At 55.7% G+C, this 22,756-nt stretch overlaps 1 protein-coding gene across 5 annotated transcripts in view; it reads right to left on the bottom strand.

Moving 5' to 3' along the window:
* Positions 1-2,665: 2,665 nt before the first annotated feature.
* ECE2 (endothelin converting enzyme 2) overlaps positions 2,666-22,756 on the bottom strand; it is a 41,085-nt gene continuing 20,994 nt past the window's right edge. The window contains exons 1-19 of one of the 5 annotated variants that reach the window (XM_062210699.1): positions 15,405-15,458; positions 14,963-15,193; positions 14,615-14,750; positions 14,212-14,427; positions 13,647-13,771; positions 13,397-13,543; positions 13,183-13,248; positions 9,324-9,512; positions 8,582-8,724; positions 8,062-8,176; positions 6,914-7,024; positions 5,635-5,733; positions 5,456-5,533; positions 4,473-4,576; positions 4,172-4,282; positions 3,971-4,038; positions 3,634-3,824; positions 3,452-3,547; positions 2,666-2,842 (exon numbers count right to left, since the gene is read on the bottom strand). In XM_062210699.1, the coding sequence (XP_062066683.1) occupies positions 2,666-2,842; positions 3,452-3,547; positions 3,634-3,824; positions 3,971-4,038; positions 4,172-4,282; positions 4,473-4,576; positions 5,456-5,533; positions 5,635-5,733; positions 6,914-7,024; positions 8,062-8,176; positions 8,582-8,724; positions 9,324-9,512; positions 13,183-13,248; positions 13,397-13,543; positions 13,647-13,771; positions 14,212-14,427; positions 14,615-14,750; positions 14,963-15,193; positions 15,405-15,458 (2,457 nt within the window). Of the gene's footprint in view, positions 2,843-3,451; positions 3,548-3,633; positions 3,825-3,970; positions 4,039-4,171; positions 4,283-4,472; positions 4,577-5,455; positions 5,534-5,634; positions 5,734-6,913; positions 7,025-8,061; positions 8,177-8,581; positions 8,725-9,323; positions 9,513-13,182; positions 13,249-13,396; positions 13,544-13,646; positions 13,772-14,211; positions 14,428-14,614; positions 14,751-14,962; positions 15,194-15,404; positions 15,459-22,756 lie in introns of those variants that run through there. The other 4 variants (XM_062210710.1, XM_062210682.1, XM_062210720.1 and 1 more) reach the window with 4 other exon arrangements.

Raw genomic sequence — 22,756 nt, 5'->3', positions numbered from 1 at the left:
GACAGGCCCTGACAAATATTTGCTGAATGGATGAATGAATGAAAGAATGGCTTTGCATTCATCTTCGGGTTGTCATTGTGTGCAAGAATGACCTATGGGCGACTCTCTTTGGAACCCAGGCCTGGCCATCGGGAAACTGTCAGGATTCTCCTTGTGTGGATGATGATAGTCCCCCTGGGACTATGCTTATTTTCACTGGCCATTTCCAGAGTGCTCCCAAGTGTGAGACCAGGCTTTCTTTTTTTTGCATACGTTGTCTTATGTGGGTTGGAATTCGTCAGAGTTCCCAATGGCACAGCACAGAGGCTGACTCAGCGCTTCACCAATAATTGCTGTCATGTGTCTGTCTAGGAACATGATCCCTACTTCCCCTCTGCCTGAACACATCCGAACACAGCCCGGATCCATGCTCATCACCCTGACAGGGCGACAAGGGTGAAGGTTACACCTGTCACCTAATGGTCACCTGGCCCTGCCTCTGGCGTGCTCAACAAACAGGTGCTGCTTGGCTTAATTTAGGTCAACACATGCTTTGGTTTCCCTGCAGCTGCCTGTCACATGTGCCTGGCCCAGGGGAACTAGGCTGCACGAAATGCACCTGCTGGTGATGGTCCACTGAGAAATGTGATGGAACTGCCCAGAAGATGCTGGAGTTGAAATTCTGTCGTGACTTGGAAGACTAGCAGGTGGTGACTAAGAACATCTGAATTCCAGGGCTGGGTGTTGTGGTGCAGCTGGCTAAGTCAGTGCTTGCGACACTGCCATCCCGTCCTGGAGGGCCCATTCAGGTCCTGCCTGCCGCACTTCCCAGCCAGCTTCCTGCTAATGTGCCTAAGGAGGCAGCGGGAGATGGCGCACGTGCTTGGGCCCCTGCCACCCACATAGGAGACTGGATGGAGTTCCAGGCTTCTGGCTTCAGCCTGACCCATCCCTGGCCATTGTGTGGGCAGTGAGCCAGAAGGTGGAAGATCTCTCTCTCTCTGTCATACAACTATCAGAGCTTCACCTTCAATCCAGGCTACTTTGACTGTGGCAGAGGGGTTAGATCTAAATGATGGCGACCAGCACTTCTAAGATGCAGCTGCCTTGAGGATTAGGTGAGTTCATGAAGGGGAAAGTGCCAAAGACGATGTCTCCTACGGGAAGAAGCCATGTCACTCACCACCAGAGCCTGACACAAGACTGATAACCAACGCATCTGTGAGAAAGCCATCTATGAATGTGTGCATTAATAAATGATGAATGAGTAAAGAAATGAGCCACCTAGCCCAGGTGCCTGGCACACAAGAGGTGCTCACTAAATGCTGCTTTCCCTCCCTCACTGTGGAGGGCGGAGGCCACATTTGCAGTCTCTGCGCCTGGCACTTGGTAGGCCTTGATGGATGTGTGCAGGTGGAAAGATGGACTTGTCTTCTCAGCCATGAGCAGACGCCAGAGCTCGGCACCGCAGGCGGTGGTGCACTGCCTTGGACAGGGCCTCCCTCTGCGGCAGGGGAAGGACCATCTGTCTTCCAAGCCGGCCCTAGCCCAGTGGTTGGCCAGACTCAGGGTCAGGCATAGCTGCACCCACAGTGCAGGGGAGCAACAAGCGCATCCGCTGCAGGGCAGCCAGCCATCGGCATGTGGCCACCAGCGAGCGGAGGAGGCGCTCTGTCAGCCAGATCCACCGGCTGCCACCGCAGCATGCTGCCTGGCTGTCTCTGGCTTCTCAGCACCTCAGCTCTCGGTGCTCTGGGCCTGGTGAGTGAGTTGCTAAGTGTCTGAGAGGAGAGGACCTGGTGCACAGTAATGCTCAGTAAGTGCTGGTGGAATGGGTAAGTGGATAAATGAAAACAGGGCTGAAGGAAGAGACAGGCCGATGGGTGTGTGGCTATTTTATTGGCACAGGGTCCCACAGGGCCAAGACCACACCCTCCCCGCCCTCTTCCCTGTAAAAATAAACTCTGTCCTTCCTTCTCCCTGTCTGCTTTTCTGCTTGGTCCAGGGAGAATCAATCAGCCCCCAAAGTCTGGGCCCTAGGACACAGGACCCAGGACCCCCCTGACATACACACTTCCCCTCTCAGCCCAGGGAAATGACGGGGCGGGGGGCAGCAGGAAGGCATTTAAAGGCCTCGGAGCTCCCACTAATCGCTGGGCACAGCTGGTCCATTGGTGAGGGTTGGTAGCCATATTGGAAGCAGCAGCACAAGAGCGCGGGGCAGGGGCAGCCGCTGAGGGCAGGGCTGAAGGGAGCTGAGTCCACTCTCAAATGAGCACTGAGCGAGCTTGGGGGAGAAGTGGGCGAGGCCCACCGCCCAGGCCCTGCATGGGCAGAGTGGGGCAGGCACAGCAGGCCCCTCGGCCACCAAGCTGAGCAAGCCTGGGGCCAGAAGAGGCAGACTCCTTCCTGTGAGGACTGGCCCCCCCCGCCCAGACCTTCTCCGGGCAGGGTGACACGGAAGGATGTCACAGTGAGTGGTGGGGGCTCTGCTGGAGGCAGGGGCACCCCCAGTGCAGAGGCACAACGTGATGGTTGAGAGGGGACCGGGACTCATGTGATGTGGAGGGACTGGACCCAGCCCAGCTTACGTGAGCTTACTCCAGGGCCAGGAGGAGACAGCTTTGCCGGACAAGCTGCCCTGGGCCATCCCGCCCCACCCCCACCCCCACCCCAGACCCAAGGCCTACCACACCTCACACAGCTGCCCTGGGTTCATGGGGGAGCCCACAGGGCAGCCGAAGTGCCGCAGGAAGTCACGGGAGTTGGAGAGGGTGCCCAGCACGCGGAAGCGGGCAGGGCTGTGGGGGTCGGTCACCAGCCCCTCGTGAGAGCTCTCTGGTGTGCGGACCGAGCACCACACCTGCAGGCCGGGACAGACATGGGGACGTAGGTGTCTGGTGTGGAGCTGGGCCACAGACTCAGCTGTAACAGAGCCACTCCTGGCCCAGCCGGCCTCTCTGCCCTGACCCTTTGCCACCAGCACCAAGGGCAGGGACCACGCCCTCCTCCCCAGCACCCCCGAAGCCCTTCAAAAGTTGTACTGGATCTTGGGTTGCCCAGGCCGGATATGGCTGGGGGGTGGAGGGGGCGGAAAGCAGAGCCCCCGAGGCTTCCTGCTGTGGCCCAAGCACCCAGGGCAGCCCTTGCCCGAGCCCTCACTCTGCTGCTTTATTCCTGGTGGCCCTGAGCTCAGGGTCTTCTCCACACCTACCTCACAGGCACGCTGAGCATCAACACCTGCTCCCTCCCCTTGTCCCCATGAGATCTGCAAAATCCCACCCAAGACCCCTCCCTCCCGGGGAGGGGGTGAGGCTCCCGGCACCAGGCCTTCCCAGCCCGCAATCCGCACCCCAACATCGCTCTCATCTCCCAGCCTCTTTGCTGCATGCCCAGGACGCTAATGACCTGCGCAGGAGGCCATGACAGGTGAGAGAGATGCCCAGGCCCCAGGCCCTCCCAGAACCCATACCTGGGCGAATCCCACAAAGAAGAGCTGGTGGTTGTTGAGGCCCACGGCCGGCAGCTGCTGCTCCTCACCGTGCTTTCTCAGCCACGCTTTGTAAGCCTGGGGTCAGCACAGGGCTCGGCAAGTGCTTCGGGCACACACACACCCCGCGCACCCCACCTCAGGCCGGCTGTAGGGCCACTCACATTGTAGGCGGCCTTCAGCCCCCCGTTGTCGGCGATGTTCTCTCCCAGTGTCTGGCGGCCGTTGAGCCTCTCGCCGTTGATCTGGTACTGGTTGTACTGCTCCTCCATGCAGGCTGTGTGGTTCCGAAAGGCCGCCAGTGACGCGTTCTGCCACCAGGGCCGCAGGTTCCCTTCCTTGTCATATTCGCGCCCTGTGGAGAACTCACCTTTGCACCCAGCAGGACCAGCGTTCAACTCCTGGGGGCAGGAGTGCCCCCACCAGGCCCCGAATATCCCAAAGCCTTGCGGGAGCCACTGGGAACTCTGGGCTGGAGGGTACAGCTCCAAGGGCCCCTACCTTGGTCATCAAAGGCATGTGTCAATTCGTGGCCCATGACCACACCAATGCCACCAAAGTTCAGGGCCCTAGTGGGTGAGGAACGGGGTGAGTCAGACCGTGGTAGGAGGGGTCCTGCTGAATCCCACCCCCAGCCCTGTTCCCAGCTCAACCCAGAGGCCCCAGGTGCCAGCACCCCAGGCCCTCCTGCCTCAGCCATACTTGGGATGGTTGCGGGCATAGAAGGGGGCCTGCAGGATGCCAGCAGGGAAGACAATTTCGTTCTTGGTTGGCAGGTAGTAGGCGTTCACCGTCTGGGGCGTCATGCTCCACCTGGGGGAAGAGGAGGCAAGAGGCCAAGGCTCCTGTGGCCCTTCCCTGCCTAGCTGCCCTGCCCGATCTCCTGCAAGGGCCCTGTGCCTCCGGTCTGGGATCGGCGTTGCCACCCTTGCCCTTCTCCCTGCAAACCTCCCCCCACCCTTCCTGCTGCCCCAACTGCCTGCGCCCCAGCCCCCACGCTCACTGGTCTCGACTAGGAGGCTTGCGCAGCTGGTCAGCCATCACCTTAGCGGAAAAGTTGTACAAATTCAACATGTTTTGGAAGAAGGAATCTTCAGAGACTTCGTACTACGGGAGTGTTGGGAAGCAGAATGCGAGTGAGAACATGTTAGAGAAAATAATAGTCCCAGCATGGCTGCTAATTAGTGCCTCTGCAAACCTCAGTTTTCCCAGCTGTGAAATGGGGTAAACTGCTTAGTAAATGGTGCTTGCCAGGAAATAAACAGCATTTACATTGCAGGCAGTGTGCTTTTTGTTTTGACTTTGTTCAACTTTTTATTTATTTGAGAGGCAGAGAGAGACAGAGACAAAGAGATCCCACTCATTGGTTCACTTCACACAGGCTAAGGCTGGGCAAAGCTGAAGCCAGGAGCCAGTAACTCAATCCAGGTTTCTCACACAGATAGCAGGGATCCCAACTGCTTGAGCCATCTCCTGCGGCCTCCCAGAGGGCAAATGAGCAGGAAGCTGGAACTCGAAGCTAGGAGTTGGAGCTAGGACTCGAAGTATAATGGGACACACACGTCCCAGGAGGCCTTTTAAAACTGTGCCAAGTGCCCGCCCTCGTGTCCTTTGTACATACTGCCTTCTTCCTTCTCACAGTAACCTACGAGCTAGGTGCTAGCAGGACATCTGTTTTGCAGGTAACGAGACTAGGGCTCTGAGAGGTCTTGCCCTAGGTTATATAACTAGTTAGGGACAGAAACAGGTGACTCCAACTTGACACCCAGCCCCTATGCGTTCACATGGTATTTCCACACTGCCTGGCCTCAGGCCCAGCACAGACCCTCAGCTAGTGTTGGTTGCTTTCATCTGCCCCTGAAGGGGCCAAGAAGTACCTCCCTCTCTCCCTCCCTCCCTCTGAGTGCTCAAGCCCCAGTGACGGAGCCCAAGGAACAGTGCTCCCCCCGGGGCTGAAGTTCAGTACTGGCGAGCACTGGTACTCACCCCATCGTAAACATCATCCAGCTCTTTGGGCTCCAGGATGAAGTCTGGGAAGCCGATCATATCATAGATGGCATCTGCCTGAAAAGACCAGGTTAAGGCTTTCCCTGTCCAGGTTCCTAGGAAAACTGTATTCTCCATCCCCACCTCCAGATGGCGCTCCAACCCTAGCCACCGCTCACTTTCTCCTTGGCTGCCTGGCGGGTCTTCTCATCCATCCAAACCAGCTGTTCCAGGGCCTCCTCAAAGGCAGTCCGGATTTCGCTGATCATCCCTTCTGCCTGGGAGACGGGGGACATGACTCAGTCCTCCCCCTGCACTTCCTGCCTCTCTGCTCCCCCACCCCTCCACAGCCCCGCCCCCTCTCAGACCCAGGAGCTCAGGCTGTGCGGTATCTGGGAAGGATGAGAAGGAAGGCTCTCTGCTTGTGAAGGGTCTGGGATTGGAGGTGGCTTCTGTTGCAATCGGTTTTTAATTGCCAATGTGTTAATTAAATCAACATTAGCATTTCCATGGAGCACTGAGCATAAAAGGAAGCCATCAATAGGAAACTTGGAAAATTGGGAAGAGTTGAAGAGAACAGTCACTTAGAGATGGCTTCCCGACGTTCATGTTCTACTTCTCGTGCTCTTTCCCCGCCTGAACACACAAGTGCACACACACACAATATACATATAAAATTATACTGAATAGTCTCTTTTTTGGTAACCTACTTTGTTCACCTAAAGATGTATACATACCTTTAGTGTAAAGGCTGCCTCATAATCTACCATATGCACAATTTACTTTTCCCTTCTCCTCTAAGCTGTATTCATTTTCCTCGATTATGAATGACACCACCATAAACACCTTGTGGGTAATGTTTTAAACACAGCCATTATCATCTCCTTATAAATAAGTTTATATTTTCTAACTATATAGGAAACAGAAACTTACTATTAAAAATTTGGAAAATACAGAAAATTTTAAAGGAAAAAAAAAACTCTTCCTGGGATCGGCACTGTGGAAAAATAGGTTAAGCCTCCACCTGCAGTGCCAACATCCAACATGGGCACCAGTTTGGAGACCTGGCTGCTCCACTTCTGATCCAGCTCCCTGCTAAAGTACCTGGGAAAGCAGCAGCAGATGGCCTAAGTGCTTGGGCCCCTGCCAACCACATGGAGACCTGGAAGAGGCTCCGCGCTCCTGGCTTTGGCCTGGCCATTGTGGCCATTTGGAGAATGAACCAGCAGATAGAAGATGTCTGTTTATCTCCCTCCTTCTCTTTCTGTATTTCTGCTTTTAAAATAGATATTTATATATATATATAAAAAACCTCTTCCTAATCCAACTGTCTAAAGCAACTGCTGCTTCTGTGTTTATGAGTGTCCTTGCAGTTTTATTTTGTACGCGTACACACACATACAAGAGTGAGTTTGAAACAAAACAAGGGGTCGTGCTGGAAGAAACTCATCGACTCACAATTTCCTTGCTTTGCCGGTCAAACGTGGCCTTCACAAAGAGGGAGCCCAGAGCAAAGCCAAGGGCGTCGTCTGTGTTGGAGATGCAGGTCTGCCACCTCGGCAGGCAGGACTGTGAAGGGACAAAGAGGCCCCAGGGAGAGCGCTGTCCCTCAGTCTGGGACAAGCCCCTCTCAGCGCTGGCAGCACAGGCCTGGGTTTGGCTCCCATCTCATGCTCCAGAGCAAAGGAGGAGCAGCATGTCAAAGCATGCCAGTGCCGGCAGCAAGGCCTCAGCTGGAGCGCGTACGCTGCCCACCCTGCACTCGGCACTGTCCTCTTCCGTCTCTAATGGGGCCCACGGGAGTCCAGAAGCTTCTTTGCTCAGCTCCACATCCCAGTCTTATACCCGGTAAGACCCCCATGCCAGAGACCTCGGAGCACCCCAGCTTCCTCCACCTCCCTGACCCCCGCATTCAATCCAGTGCCAGTTTCCATGGACTCTCCTGGGTCCACCCCGTTGGCACCTCCCTGCCCACAACACTACCAGCTCTTGCCTGAAGATGGCAGCTGCCTCCTAACTCAACACCCTGATTCCACGTCCCCCTTCCAGTTAGCCACCACTGCGTAACCACCATCACCCCTATGGCCCCCCATGTCTGAGAAAACCAAACACAGCAGTCAGGTCACTGCATGGGCTGCCCCGTGCCCACCCACACCGACCAAACTTGGCCTCCCTGTCTCCCTGTTTGAGAATTGGGGTGTTCCTTCTGTCCCCTGGGCACGTGCACGCCCTCCCCCGCTTTCTTAGTGGACTCACTTCTCATCGGGCATTTCTCCTGGGAAGCTTTTCCTGAGGCCCTCCCCCACCGCCCCAAAGCGGCTGCACACACCACACACTGGGTAGGCGAGTCATTTACGCTAATTAACTAGGTTCATCCTTACGTCAACCCTGCAGGTTATTCCTGTTTTACAGCCCAGGAAAGGGGGAGTCAGAGATTATGCGTGACATGCCTAAGGCCCCAGAGGTTAAATAAATGGAGGAGCTGGGGTTGGCCCCCAAGAGGGCTCCATGGCACATTCTGTCTCTGCATAGTCTGCACCTGCGCACCCAGGGCACACTGTGGGTGTGCAGCAGCAGCTGGCCCAGATCGCAGGCAGAGGGCACACCTTCTTGGTGCCATAGAGGGTCTCCAGCAACTTCTCCTGGGCAGACTCAAAGCGTCGGTCGAGGCTGGAGGTTGTCTTCTGCACCAGGTTCCAGATCAGGTAGTTGTTCAGCACACTGGCAGTCAGAAGGGAAAATAAGGAGAAGGTGGCAAGGGCACCCTCCCCCCCCAACCCTAAACCGACTCCCAGGGATGTGCAGGCAGCAGGAGTCCCGGGAGGCACATGTGGCAGCTGCTCCAGAGTCTCTCTTTCCCCCTGCCAGAGTCTCTCTTTCCCCCTGGGACCAAAATCCTGCCTAGAGAAGTGAGGGCGGAGCAAGGCGTGGGAACAGATCGCAGTGGGCACCCTGCGACCCTGGCCTGGAAGGAGGGGCTGCAGGTGCTCTGACTTGACGCTTGGCAGGTCAGGGGCCTTATCAAACGCTGCTCTGTCTGCCCGTGCCAGGCCACTCTGCCCAGTCCCTCCTGGAGACCCCCAAAGGGCCCTGAGTCCCAGCCCCTGCACCTCGGGTCCCCCTTACCTTGGCTGTGTGCGGTTGATGAGCTCTGACACCTGCTGCAAATAGTCAGTCCCATATACCACCACAGGCTCCGAGTCCCCCAGCTCCAACGGTGACAGCAAGAACGACAGGAACTCCAGCCAGTCCATGGAGGGTGCCAGAGCCTGCGAGTGAGAACATCTCAGGCCGCTGGGCTTCCAGCAGACCCTCCCCCCACCCCACCGAGCGGCTGCAGCCTGGGAGCCCTTCCCATTGCCATGGCAACAGCTACTGGCTGCTTGGTAACTCCTTTCTGCAATAAACCCTTTCCCAAGCCTGAGCGCCCCTCAATCTGGGCGCCCCAACCACTTGTTGTACAAGGAAAACCATGTGTGATATTCAGCTGGGACACAGATATTCCAATATTGTCATAACAGTTGATAAAATACCACTCCCCGGGACACCCCGGCATCCCTGGGCTCCCCTGCTGAGCTCCCCCCCCCAACCTCTCCAGAACCCATCTCCTCAAGGCCGGTTTCTAGCACAGGAAGGGGCCCCATCACTGTTCTGAGAAGTTTGTGCACATCTCATATGGGCAATGACACAGTTTTAACCCAATCCATCCATGACAAGAAAGAGGTGAAAGCATGGGGTGGGCTAGAATGGGACGCTGGGAAGTTGAGAACAGTGAGGGAAGGAGGGAAGCCGTGGGTGGCTGCCTGGAGACAGTGCCTGCCCCAGCCCCTCCCGATGTCTCCAGCCCCCCCACCCCCGCCTTCCCCACCTGCAGCTCCGAGATGCTCATCTTGTGATAGATCTTCTCCTCATCGCGGCGCTGGTCCTGGGGCACAGTGATGTTGGCCAGTTGGATCTCGAGCTCCAGCACCTGCTGCATCTGCTCCCGCGTGGAGCTTGGCCCTCCGCCCAGCAGCAGCCCCAGCTCCTCCATGTAGTCCAGGTAGGCAGTGAGCACCTGTCAAAGTCACCCCCTGAGCCCAGCAACAGATCCTGCCCGAGGCTGCTGGGATCTGGCTGCTTGGCCCTGCTTCCTGATGACCCCGTTCCATTCTTTATTTACAGCTTACCCCGGTCTGCGAGATCTTATTTATGTGTGCACTTGCTTATTACCCTTTTTCCCTAAGAGAAGGCATGTTCCAAGAGGGCACTGTTCCAGGTTCCTGCAGCACTGTAAGATGGGGCTGGCACAGGATGGGTGCTCTGCAAAGATTTGTCTGGGGGAAGAGGGGAAGTGGCAGGGGCAGGGGGTGTTGTGCCACAGCCGGTTAAGCCACCAAAGCCACCGCCTGTGATGTCAGCAGCCCACATGAGTGCCAGTTCAAGACTCAGCTGCTCTACTTCCGATCCCACTCCCTGTTAATGAACCTGGGAAAGCAGCAGAAGGTGACCCAAGTCTTTGGGCTCCTGCACCCACGTAGGAGACCAGAAGTTTTAGCGAGGCCCATATCCAGCTATTGCAGCCATTGGGGAGTAAACTAGAGGGTGAAGCGCTCTCTCTCTCTCTCTCTCTCTCTAACTCTGCCTTTCAATTAAATAATAAAGCTGAAAAAATTTTTGTCCAAGGGATGGAGCTACTTCGCCTGCTGCTTTACCTTATTCCCTGCAGCCCTGTGAGTCGGCCCAGTCCATCAGTGACCCGCCAGTGGGCCCCATGGAGAGTTTGGCCCCTGGCAGCCCCAAGTCCCTTCTTTCTTTTACTTTTCTCTTCTTTTCTTTTAAGATTTATCCATTTATTTGAAAGGCAGAGTTACAGAGAGGCAGAGGCACTCCCCAGATGGCTTCAACAGCAGAGCTGCGCCGTTCCCAAACCAGGAGTCAGGTCTCCCACGTAGGTGCAAGGGCCCAAGGACCCAGATCATCCTCCACTGCTTTCCCAGGCCATAGCAGAGTGCTGGATTAGAAGTGGAGCAGCCAGGACCCGAACCGGCACCCATATGGGATGCCGGCATTGCAGGTGGAGGCCCTACTCGCTATGCCACAGCTATGCTACACCACTGTCCCCCAAGTCCTTTCTATCAATCATTCTGCCAGGCCTCATGCTTGCTACTTCTCTACTCTTTTCTGGTCATCACAGGACAGAAAAGAAATATTTAGCAGCCCCTTGCATAGCCAGAGCTCAATCTCTGCTAAGAGCTTGATAGCTAATGTGTCTTCTGCTCCAGGGGGGAGGAGACGACTCCAGTCACATCACAAACTGGAAGACGGCAGGGTCAGAACGTAGCCCAGCCCAGATGACTCCAGGGCAACAGCACCACCTGAGCCCAGAGCAGACTCAAGCTGCGCCCTCCCCTGCTGGCACGCCGGCTACGCAAGGGCAGGGACTGTGTTCACTTTGCTCAGGCCTGTAGTCCACAGCGTTTGCCACAGAGTAGCTGCTCAATAAATAACTGCTGGCTAAAAGGATGAGGACCTGCTCTGCTCAGCCCCAGTGCCTTGCTGCCTTCCACCCAGAGATCACTCTCTGCTCTTAGCCCGAAGCCCTGGCCAGGCTCCCTCCAATGCCAAGGCCATCTCCTCTTTACGGCCCTTGGTATCCATTCTATGCCCTTTAGAGGTTCTCCTCTTCCACGCCTCTCCTCTTCCAGCTCCTGGAGTTAGAGGAGGGGCTTTGGGTTCTGACCCGAGGCACTCCGGCTCCTACCCAGGATGGTGAGCACAACCAGTGGGTGGTCTCACACCAGCCCCTTGCCCACCTCCTGACTTTCAGCTTCAGACCCTGGCAGCTTCCCTGAGCCCTGCTGTAACCTAGTTGTCACCCTGCTTTTACCTTCAGCATCCCCCGCATCCCAGCACCAGTGGCCTCCTGCCCCGGGGTAGCCAGGGACATGCTGCCGGCTGGCCAGTGCCAAGGCGTCCCCTCGCCCCTCCCGAAGCATCGGATGAAGCAGAGCTCTCCTGCATTCCCAAGGTTCTGCCATCTTGAGTCACATGAAGTCCGATCACACACACATTGCCTCACATCCCTTTTCATTTCGTGCAGGATACATCCTGAACTTGACCCACAGCATCCACATCTCACAAGTCTACACGTCTGTTCAAACGGCTTGGGCCCCTCTCACCCCAGAGCCTTGGCACGGGCTGTCCCCGTCGTGGAACTCTTCCCTTCAGCACAGCGCACCTGTGCCCTGGAGCTAGGCTGACTCTGGGCCGTGCCTCCTCTACGAAGCCCACATTTCTCCCCTGCGACAGTCCCAACACCGCCAACAAGGCAGCTGAGGAGCGAGCCGGCACACGTCCTCTCCCCACGGAGGGGCAATGGCAGGGTCTTGGCGCCACGTGCCGGGAATGCCTGGGGAGAGCTGGCAGATGAGTGACAGGCCAAAGGGCTCTCTTGCTTGTCTTGCCCTGCAGCACTCTCTTCCCCGCTGCCCTCAAACCACGAAGCTCCCCTTCTGGGCTGTCCGCTTGTCCTTTGCCCTGACCTCCCCGAAGCCCCTGTGTGGTTCTCTAAGGAGAGGCCCCCTGAAGCCCTGGTCTCCTCTCTGCACCACCCCACGCACAGTCATCTGCTGCCTCCTCCCTGCGGAAGGTGCCCGGCCCCCCAGATGCCACATCTCAAGTGAGCAGCCCCCTACCCCGAGGGTTTGCCCCGTGCCGGGGCAGAGGCTTGCCCCCCTGCACACTTCCCAAGCCCCATGTGAGCACACACTGTGGTCGATCCCCTTTCACCGATGAGGAAGCCACCTCAGAGAGAATAACTCACTCGCACCAAGCAGCTGAGCTGGGACGGAAACCCAGGTCTGAGTTCGAGTCTCTCCTGTGACATCGTACTGCCTCCTCGCTCCTCAGGTCCCCGAAGCCGTCGTCCTTCAGACACCCCTGCCTCTCTAAGGAGCCCTCCATGCTGTTCTCACCAGGTTGGCAGCCTGAACCATCTCCCCCTTCTCTTCCCCTTTCTTACAGCCAGGTGCCCTCAACGCGCGTGTTCCTGACACTTCCTTCGCCATGGCCTCGTGGGCTCTTGCTGCCTCTGACCAGAGCAGGGTAGAGACTCTCAGTTCACGTCCAGGTTCCCTGGTGTGTGTCTAGTGTCCACGTCTCCCAGCCCAGCACCACTAGCCAGGTCACTCCTTGTCCTGCAGTGGGCAGTGGCCCTCCAAGGGTTCCGAGTAAACTCTGTAGTGACGGCATTCAAGGCCCCCTCTATAACCAGCCTCCTGGCTGCTTTGGCCGCCACATTGAGCCGAACTGGACTCCTTTGCATGGTCCATGCACATGAGGCCTTCAACCCTTTGGGTTACTGTTCTCTCCACCCAGCATGCTTGCCTCCACTTTCTGGATTCTGAAGGGCCTGGCTTAAAGGTGATGTTTTCGGGAAACTTTCTCTGGCTTCCTGAGCCCTAGAGACAGACTCTCCCTCCAACCTTGTTCTCAGCTGTCTGTGCCCACGAACTCATCAACACTGAAAGCTTCCTGTGACAATGGCCCTGAAATGGACATTCCCCCAGGGAATGCCTGTGGGTGCCTGTGCAATGGTTTCCCGGGAGAACAGAGAAGGAAGGACCACTGGCTCCCTAGGCAACAGGACAGGCTCACTTTCCCTGCTCTGACCCTGAGTTGAGGGAAAACTCAACAGGCATTAGCCCCACTGAGCAGTGGGCAGGGCTGCTCAGGATGACCCTTACTTTCTCGTTGGCGGTTCTGTTTAAGTAGTAATCGCGAGAGGGCAGAAAGAGCCCGGACTGGTCCACCTGCAACAGCAAGGAGAGAATCTGAGTCCTCCCTCCCATACAGAACCCGGACCCCTATGAGGAGCAGGGTGGGGACTGGGGAGGAGGGGCAGGGGAGGAGAGTCTGGGCTCAGCAAAGGGTCTTTAAGTCCCTCCCCCAGCCTGGCACCTGGATGACATTGCTGTTGGAACTCTTAGAGTCGGCACTGATGTAGACGGTGAAGAATGGGGTGGCCCTGTAGGTCCCCGCTACTGCCTTCAGCACCTCCATGAAGTTATCCTGGTCCCAGGGCCCCGTGATGTTCCAGCCACCGATCTGAGTACAGACCACAGGTGGCACCCATGGCACAGGGGCCCCCACAGCTTTCTTGGGTGGCAGCGCCCCCCCCACCCCCCCGCAGACCACCCTGCGGGGCTACCTTGTCAATGAGGTCTCGCAGGGGCTGGGCTCCCAGCTCCTCGATGCGCTCCACCTGCAGGCAGGACAGGTAGAAGCGCTGTGTCTTCCGCTCGGCTTCGCTGCTGGAGTTGAAGGTGCTGTTTTCTGTGGGGCAGACCGCGGCGTCCAGGTGGCAGTTAGGTGAGCAGCTGAGGGGGTGGCCCACTCCCAGCCTCCTCAGCGAGCAGTCCTCTCACGGAGTCACAGCTGTGGTGTGCTGCCTGCAACTGGCAGCTCACGGCTTCCTCTCCCGGTCCACGCAGACATTCAGAAACACCTAAGTACTACGGCCTCCCTGGCATGCAGGACAGCACAGCGGTCCAGCGGACCGCTCCACTACACTCAGAGATCTGCCCCCCTCGGTTTGGCCCCACGTGTCAGGAGCCCCCTGCTCCAGCCCCCCCGCCCCCCAGCATATTCACAGAGCCCTGAGTGAATGCTCTCCACGCAGGGGTACTTCCTGAGTCCTTGCCCAGTGCCAGGCCTTGAGCTGGGCACTGGGCGCGGTCCAGGCACACGGCCAGCCGCTCCCACGGGCTCCTCACCCAGCAGGTGCTTCAGTATGGCCTGGTTCTGGTCCCAGAGGCTGTTGAAGGTGTTCCAGCGAGAACGCCCATCGGGCAGGGGGTTCCTCCGAATCCAGCCTCCGCAGGAGAACTGGTAAAAGTCGTCGCAGGGGCTCACCCTGCGGTCCAGGGACTCCAGGATTTTCCCAGCCACTCGGATGCAGGCCTCGGTGAGACAGGTGCTGTGGGATGGGTCTGTGGCAGGGGACAAGGCCGGAGAGGAGGAGACAGTCTGGGGAGAAGCAAGCGAACTGTCCCAAGGACCACGACAGCAGAAGGGGGGCAGCCATAGACTTTTCCGTGGGGAATGCTGGCCCCAACCAGTCTTAGAAAATCTTAGAGCAGCCTTGAGGGTGGGAAAAGGTGCCCACTGCCCACCTACCTCTGTGGTACTGGACCCCCAGCGCCACCAGGCAGCCCACAAGCAGCGCCGCCAGCAGTAGAGAGACCCCGGCCAGCGACAGCTCCAGCGGCGTGCGCGAGCCCAGGAGTTGTCGCGTCGCCTTGCGGAATCCCACCTGGGAAAGAGAGGGACAGCGAGCGCCTGAGCTGCAGGCCGGGGATCCGCCATCGCAGATGTCTTCCCAGAGGGTGAAGGCGCGGGCAGCGTCCAGAGCCACGGAGCAAAGACGCCAAGGGGGTTAACTTCGGACCCGGAGCCACGAGGCAGGCCGAGCGGCACCCCGAGCCGGAGCCCGTTTGTGCAACGTCATGGCTGAGCTCGCCTCACCATAGTCCCAGCGCAGAGAGGCCCGAGATGGAGCGGAGGTGGGTGGGGGCAGGCGACCCTCCAGAACAGCCCAGAGCTCCTGAGTGGGCCAGGCGTCACGCCAGGGCTGGGGCCTGCTGAGCACGGGAGGACCCCCTTGCCCACCTCCACGGCGTCCGGGGAGGCCCCGCCCTCTACGGGGGTCTCGGGTGCGTCTTCATCCCGAAGCGTGGCCCGCTTGTACTCCACCATCTGCCAGACAGTCGGGGCGCCAACCGAGGTCAGCCAGAGAGGGCTGGGTGCCCCCCGCCCTGCCCCTGCGCCCCTAGCCCGGCGGCGACCATAGCCCCTTCCCACCTGCCGGACTCCCCGGCCTGGTGCCCTCTGCCTCCACCACACCCCGTCCTCAGCCCGATCCCTCCACTCCGGTCCTCTCCCCGGGGAACCCGGGGCCCCCACTCACGTTGCCGCCGCCTCCGCCGCCGCCGCCGCCCAGCTCCTGCAGCGCGACGTTCATGGTGGAGTCGGGCCGGGCGGCGCCTAGGGCTGCCCGCGGCTGGCCCTCTCCCGGGCAGCGGCCCCGGACCCCCGCCCGGCCCCGCTACCGCCCACCATCCCAGCCGCCGCCGCCGCCGCCCCTCCCCGCCCTGCCGCGGCCGCCCCCGCCCCGCCCGCCGAGTCCCCCTCCTCCGCGGCGCCCCGCCCTGGGCGCGGGTGGCGAAGGGGACGGGAGAGTGCGCGCGGGACTCTTGGCGGGCAGCCCCTGCGCCTCGGCAATGCCCGGGACCCCCATCTCGGGGGCACCCTCCTGAGAGCCGCCCATCACTTATTTTCTTTCGAGCCAAGATCCAACTGTGCTAATTCTCCTAGGCCCCAGTCCCACAAACTCCAGGCCCTCGCCAAGCCCTTCAAACACCCTAGAGAAACAGCCCCCCACCACCACCAGTAGTCTCCCAGTAGCCCCCAGCCCCTCATCGGTCAGCCCCCACAGGGCGCACAGGCAGTTCACCCACAAGCAGGGTGTCCCCAGCACCGAGACTCCAAGCACCACACAGACGCACAGCCCAGCACACAGCACACGCATGGCACAGTCTCACACCGCATGTGTACGCACAACACACCCAGAGCCAACACGAGAAGCACACGGCCCTTGGGCACCCCACCCATCCCCATGCCAGGGCAGGGGGCCATCCAGCATCCACACACAGCGCACACCCACTGACTCTCCCCTGTTGCCTCAAGATGCACTTTTACTCTCCACCATAAGTGCTGTCATCAGATCATCTCATAAAGGGAGGGTTACAGATGGTGACAAATTGGCAGGGAAAAAAACAGCCACACACAGATATTTAAAGAAAAGACGTGCTAACACTTCTAACTTGAGGAAAGCAAACCATTTTATTTGGGAGGTTTACAAGAAAAAAAAAAAACACTAAGCAATATTTAACTGCGAGGCAATAGTGTGGCATCCATGCATCTGCCATCTGCCTTCCATATTGTCACTCCGTCACCAGGCCTGGCTCTGCTGCAGTCGGCTGGTGGAAGAGTGCCCACAGTTTTCTGTGCTGGGGGGAGGGGGCTGACTCGTCCTGCTCTCAGCGTGGAGATGGCAATGGAGCAAGAAGACTTTTCCTTCCTCCCAGGCCTGAACCCTGCTACTGTTCCATGGCCCCACTCCCTGCCTCCCAGGCCTCCTGAAAGGGGGATGGCTTCTTGAAGTAGTGGCAAATGTGCAAACTATGTCTTGACGCCCAGCTCGCCCTCTGACCTCCTCCTGCTCCAGCGTGGACCATGCTTGTGGATGGTCACCAGATGAGGCTGAGAATCATGCCATTGCCTTCTGAGCCACTGCCCGCCCCGGAATCTCAGGTCCCCAAGCAGGAGGAAGAATGGTGTCACGATTAGTGAGAGAGAGTCTGCATTCAGACTCAGTGTGCTTATCTGCAAGATGGAAACAAGAATAGGAGTCACCTCAAAGGGTGGTTGGGAGAATTTTTTTTTTTTTTTTTTTGACAGGCAGAGTGGATAGTGAGAGAGAGACAGAGAGAAAGGTCTTCCTTTTGCCATTGGTTCACCCTCCAATGGCCCCTGCATCGCGCTGATCCGAAGACAGGAGCCAGGTGCTTCTCCTGGTCTCCCATGCGGGCGCAGGGCCCAAGCACTTGGGCCATTCTCCACTGCCTTCCCGGGCCATAGCAGAGAGCTGGCCTGGAAGAGGGGCAACCTGGATAGAATCCGGCACCCCAACCGGGACTAGAACCCGGTGTGCCGGCGGCGCAAGGCGGAGGATTAGCCTGTTGAGCCTCGGCGCCGGCCAGTTGGGAGAATTAAGCAACAGGATTTGTCAAGGGCTAAGGAGACTGGCTGCTGGTGGGCATACGTGTATTATTATCACTTCATGATGATTGCGATCACTCTGTAAACTCTAACTGGGTATGGGAATTCTAGGACTGGGGAAGCCTGTTCTATTTCCCATAGTGAGGTAGGAACCAGGGGTTGTAGGCTAATCAGGGGTTCCCAGAGCAAGCAGTGTTTACAGGCAACCGTACTGGAGTTGGCAGCAGCGAGGACTTGGGAAATCGATGTGGAGCAGGTCTCTGCAGCTGTTTGTGTTCTCTCTGATGACAACACTCACCAACTCACCACTTCCCTCCTCCTCAAACGAATGAAAAGCGGCATGGCAGCGGAGTGGGCCCTGCCCCAGCGGGTGTGTGGGTGTGACTGTGGTAACCAAAGCCAAAGGACGTCCTGGCAATGCAATAGTCAGAAACACAAAAGCCTCGGGGGCCGGCGCCGTGGCTCATTTGGTTAATCTTCCGCCTGCGGCGCTGGCATCCCATATGGGCACCAGGTTCTAGTCCTGGTTGCCCCTCTTCCAGTCCAGCTCTCTGCTGGGGCCTGGGAAGGCAGTGGAGGATGGCCCAGGTCCTTGCGCCCCTGCACCCGCATCGGACACCAGGAAGAAGTACCTGGCTCCTGGCTTCAGATTGGCGCAGCGCCGGCCGTAGCAGCCATTTGGGGCGTGAACCAACAGAAGGAAGACCTTTCTCTCTGTCTCTCTCTCTCTCACTATCTATATCTCTACCTATTAAATAAATAAATAAATAATGTGGGATCTGTCCCTAATGTGTCGTCTAAAGCCAAGTGATGTTATGACTGGTACTGAAACAGTATTTTTATACTTTGCGTTTCTGTGAGGGCGCAGACTGATGAGGTCTTTGCTAATTATATACTGAATTGATCTACTGTATATAAAGAGAATTGGAAATGAAAAAAAAAAAACAACCTGGTGTTAAAATGGAAATGGCATAGAAAATTAATTAATTTGAAAAAAAATTATGTAGGATCTCTGTCTTTAATGTGCTGTACATTGCTATTTAATGCTATAATTAGTAATCCAATGGTAGTTTTTTCACTCGATGTTGCTTTATGGGCAAAATGTTGAAATCTTTACCTAATATACACTAAACTGATCTTCTGTATACAAAGAGAATTGAAAATGAATCTTTACATGAATGGAAGGGGAAAGGGAGTGGGAAAGGGGAGGGTTGCGGGCGGGAGGGAAGTTATGGGAGGGGGGAAGCCATTGTAACCCATAAGCTATATTTTGGAAATTTATATTCATTAAATAAAAGTTTAATAAAAAAAAAAAAGAAATACAAAAGGCTCAGGGCCTCTGCAACACTGTACTGGAAAAAGTCAGTTCAGGCAGCACTGTGTTCTGTGCTGGCCACGGTTGCAGATGCTTCATGTCTACGTGTTCACTCACTCGCCTGATACTTTTTATTTTTTAAAGATTTATTTATTTATTTGAAAGAGTTACAGAGAGAGAGAGAGAGAGAGAGAGAAAGGTCTTCCATCTGATCGTTCACTCCCCAAATGACCGCAATGGCCAGAGCTGAGCTGATCTGAAGCCAGGAGCCAGAAGCTTCTTCCGAGTCTCCCATGTGGGTACAGGGGCCCAAGCACTTGGGCCACCTTCTACTGCTTTCCCAGGCCATAGCAGAGAGCTGGATCAGAAGTGGAGCAGCTGGGTCTCGAACCGGCGCCCATATGGGATGCCAGCGCTTCAGGCCAGGGTGTTAACCTGCTGCGCCGCAGCGCGGGCCCCCCCACCTGATTTTTTTTTTTTTTTTTTTTTTGACAGGCAGAGTGGACAGTGAGAGAGAGATAGAGAGAAAGGTCTTCCTTTTTGCCATTGGTTCACCCTCCAATGGCCGCCGCGGTAGGCGCGCTGCTGCCGGCGCACCGCGCTGATCCGATAGCAGGAGCCAGGTGCTTCTCCTGGTCTCCCATGGGGTGCAGGACCCAGCACTTGGGCCATCCTCCACTGCACTCCCGGGCCACAGCAGAGAGCTGGCCTGGAAGAGGGGCAACCGGGACAGGATCGGTGCCCCGACCGGGACTAGAACCCGGTGTGCCGGCGCCGCAAGGCAGAGGATTAGCCTATTGAGCCGCGGCGCCGGCCCCCACCTGATATTTTTAACCATTCTGCCGATGGGGAAATGGAGGCACAGAGTACCAAGAGCCACACCAGCTAACAAGTGGCAGAGCTGCAGCTCAAACCCAGGGAGTTTCCTGAGAGCGGGTCAGCAGTACGAATCACGGAGGCTGTACTCCCAACGTTAGTTGCTAGTCTTTTGCCACATTCCATCCAAAAAGGGTAACTGGAAAACACATCGGTTTTTAAGCCAGGCAAACCTGGACCCAACTCTGAGTTCAATTCTTTATCAGCTGTATGCTTTCTATCAAGTTACTTGAAATATCTGATGCTTAGTTTTCCTCATCTGTAAAATGGGAACCTGTCTCAGAAAGTTGCTGTGAGAATCAGCTGCGCTCAGGCGTGAAAATGCCGGTATGTATTTTCAGGGTTTTCAGATTCGCTAGGCTTGGCCCAAATGGACATTCTCCTTTCGTGTCTTTTTCATTACCAAAATGATTCACCAGACTCAGAATCATTCCTGACTATGTGCTAAGGATGCTGTTCATAAGAGGTTTGGGGATGGTTCTATGCTGTAATTCTCTTTCCTCCGTTTTTTCATCTTTTCCTCTCATATTTTCCTCCCTCTTTTCTGCCCTTCGTTTCCTATATGGGTGATACACACACACACACACACATATATATATATATATTGCCTTTCCCTAAATCGATTGTGAATTGAGAAGGTATGGACAACAGTTTAGGTGCTAACACAATGAAGTCATGAAGATAACAGGACCGTTCGCATCTAGTACCGACACAGATGGGCAATACGGGCACTCTAGTGCTGATGGCTGAGAAATGGATGGATTTGGCAGTGATGAATGAAAAGAAACAGAAGTGTGTGGCCGCTGTGTGGTGTGGCAGTTTGAGCCACTGCCTGCAATGCTGGCATCCCATATCAGAGCACTGGTTTGAATCCCAGCTGCTCTACTTCTGATCCAGCTCCCTGCAAATGCACCTGGGAAAGCAGTCGAGTATGGTTCAAGTGCTTGGGCCGCTGTGCCCACATGGGAGACCCAAAGAAGCTTCTGACTCCTGATTTTAGCCTGGCCCAGTTCAGGCCATTGCAGCCATCTGGGCAGTGAACCAACAGATGGAAGATTTCTCTCTCTCTCTCCTCTCTCTGTTGCTCTACCTTTCGAATATATATATATATATATATATATATATATATATATTTTAAAACACATTTTTAACATATTTTATTTACTTATTTATTTGAGAGGTAGAGTTACAGAAAGAGAGATGGAGGGAGAGACAGAGAGAAAAATCTTCCATCTGCTGGTTCACTCCCCAAATGGCCACAACAGCTGGAGCTGAGCCGGTCTGAAGTCAGGAGCCAGGAGCTTCTTCCAGGTCTCCTATGTGGGTGCAGGGGCCCAAACCCTTGGGCCATCTTCTATTGCTTTCCCAGGCCACAGCAGAGAGCTGGATCAGAAGAGGAGCAGCCAGGACACAAACCAGCACCCATATGGGATGCTGGTGCTGCAGGTGGAGGCTTAGCCCCTCGAATAAATATATTTTAAAAGGTACAGCAGTGTGCACACACTCTTTGATCCAGAAAGACTGCTTCTAGGAACTTGTTCCAGGAAATAATATTTACAGGACATTTGTATCAATTAACTTTTGCTATATAACAAATAACTCCTACTTAAAAGATTAAAGCAACAAACATGTATTACTTTTCATGTTCTTGAGTTGATTGGGTGGTTCTTCAGGACTGGGCCAGCCCAGCTGGAGCTGGGAGGCCTGGGATAGCTTGTTAAGGTCTTGCTTCCATGTGTCATAGGAACACTGTCTTCATGTGGTCTCTCTTCCAGCAGAAAGGGTGGTCTTGGAATTCTCAGCAACAAAAATGTGGCAAGCCCCAGAACACAGTTTTTTAAGCCTATGCTCACATATTTGCTAGTGTCCCCATTGGGCAAAGCAAATTACAGGGTCAAGTCCAGATTCAGAAATGGAGAAGTAGACTTTATTTTTTCTTTTCTTTTTTTTTTTAAAGATTTTATTTATTTATTTGAGAGGTAGAGTTATAGACAGTGAGAGGGAGAGACAGAGAGAAAGGTCTTCCACCCACTGGTTCACTCCTCAAATGGCCGCAATGGCCAGAGCTGAGCCGATCCGAAGCCAGGAGCCAGGATCTTCCTTCAGGTCTCTTGCTTGGGTGCAGGGGCCCAAGTGCTTGGGCCATCCTTTACTGCTTTCCCAGGTCACAGCAGAGGGCTGGATCAGAAGAGGAATAGCAGGGACTAGAACTGGAGCCCATATAGGAAGCCAGCGACGCAGGCAGAGGATTAACCTACTGCGCTCCAGCGCTGGCCCATAGTTTTTTCTTTTTAAAGATTGATTTCATTGAGGGTCAGCAGGGTTGTGGCACAGCAGCTTAAGCCACTGCCAGGGATGCCAGCATCCCATACAGGGCCCAGTTTGTATTCTGGCTACTCCACTTCTTACCCAGCTCCCTGTTAATGAGCCTGGGAAAGCAGGGAGGATGGCCCAAGTGCTTGTGCTCCTGTCACTCATATGGGAACCTGGATAGAAGTCCAGGCTCCTGGCTTTGGCCTAGTCTAGTCCTGGCCAGTGGGGCCACTGGAGGAGTAAACCAGTGAATAGTCATTCTCTCTCTCTCTCTCTCTCTCTCTCTCTCTCTCTCTCTCTGTATCTCTATCTCTATATCTATATCTCTATCTCTATCTCTATCTGCCTTTCAAACAAAATGAATAAATCCAAAGATGGGAAATGGAGCTGCTGGCACCCATATGGAAGATCTTACTCTGTCTCTCCTTCTCTGTTTGTAATTCTAACTCTTAAATATATGAATAAACAAGTACTTCTTAAAACTAGATGTATTTAATTGAAAAACAGAGTGAAACAGTGAGACAGACAGGGAGAGATCTTTTTTTTTAAAAAGATTTTTTTTTAATTTGAGAGGTAGAGTTACAGACAGTGAGAGGGAGAGACAGAGAGAAAGGTCTTCCGTCCATTGGTTCCACTCCCCAATGGCTGCAATGGCTGGAGCTGCACCAGTCCGAAGCCAGGAGCTTCTTCCCGGTCTCCCATGTGGGTGCAGTGGCCACTTCGGCCACCTTCTACTGCTTTTCCAGGCCACAGCAGAGAGCTGGATTAGAAGAGGAACAGCCAGGACTAGAACCGGCACCCATATGGGGTGCCAGTGCCGCAAGGAGGATTAACCTATTGTGCCACAGCGCCGGCCCCAGGGAGAGATCTTCCATCTGCTGTTATATTCCCCAAATGCCAACAGCAGCCAGGGCTGGGCCAGGCCAACGCCAGGAGCCTGGAACTCCCTCCAGGCCTCCCATGTGGATGGCAGG

Source organism: Lepus europaeus, chromosome 2 (genome assembly GCF_033115175.1).
Source record: "Lepus europaeus isolate LE1 chromosome 2, mLepTim1.pri, whole genome shotgun sequence".
Classification (NCBI taxonomy): domain Eukaryota; kingdom Metazoa; phylum Chordata; class Mammalia; order Lagomorpha; family Leporidae; genus Lepus; species Lepus europaeus.
This window is presented reverse-complemented; position numbering and strand designations above follow the sequence as displayed.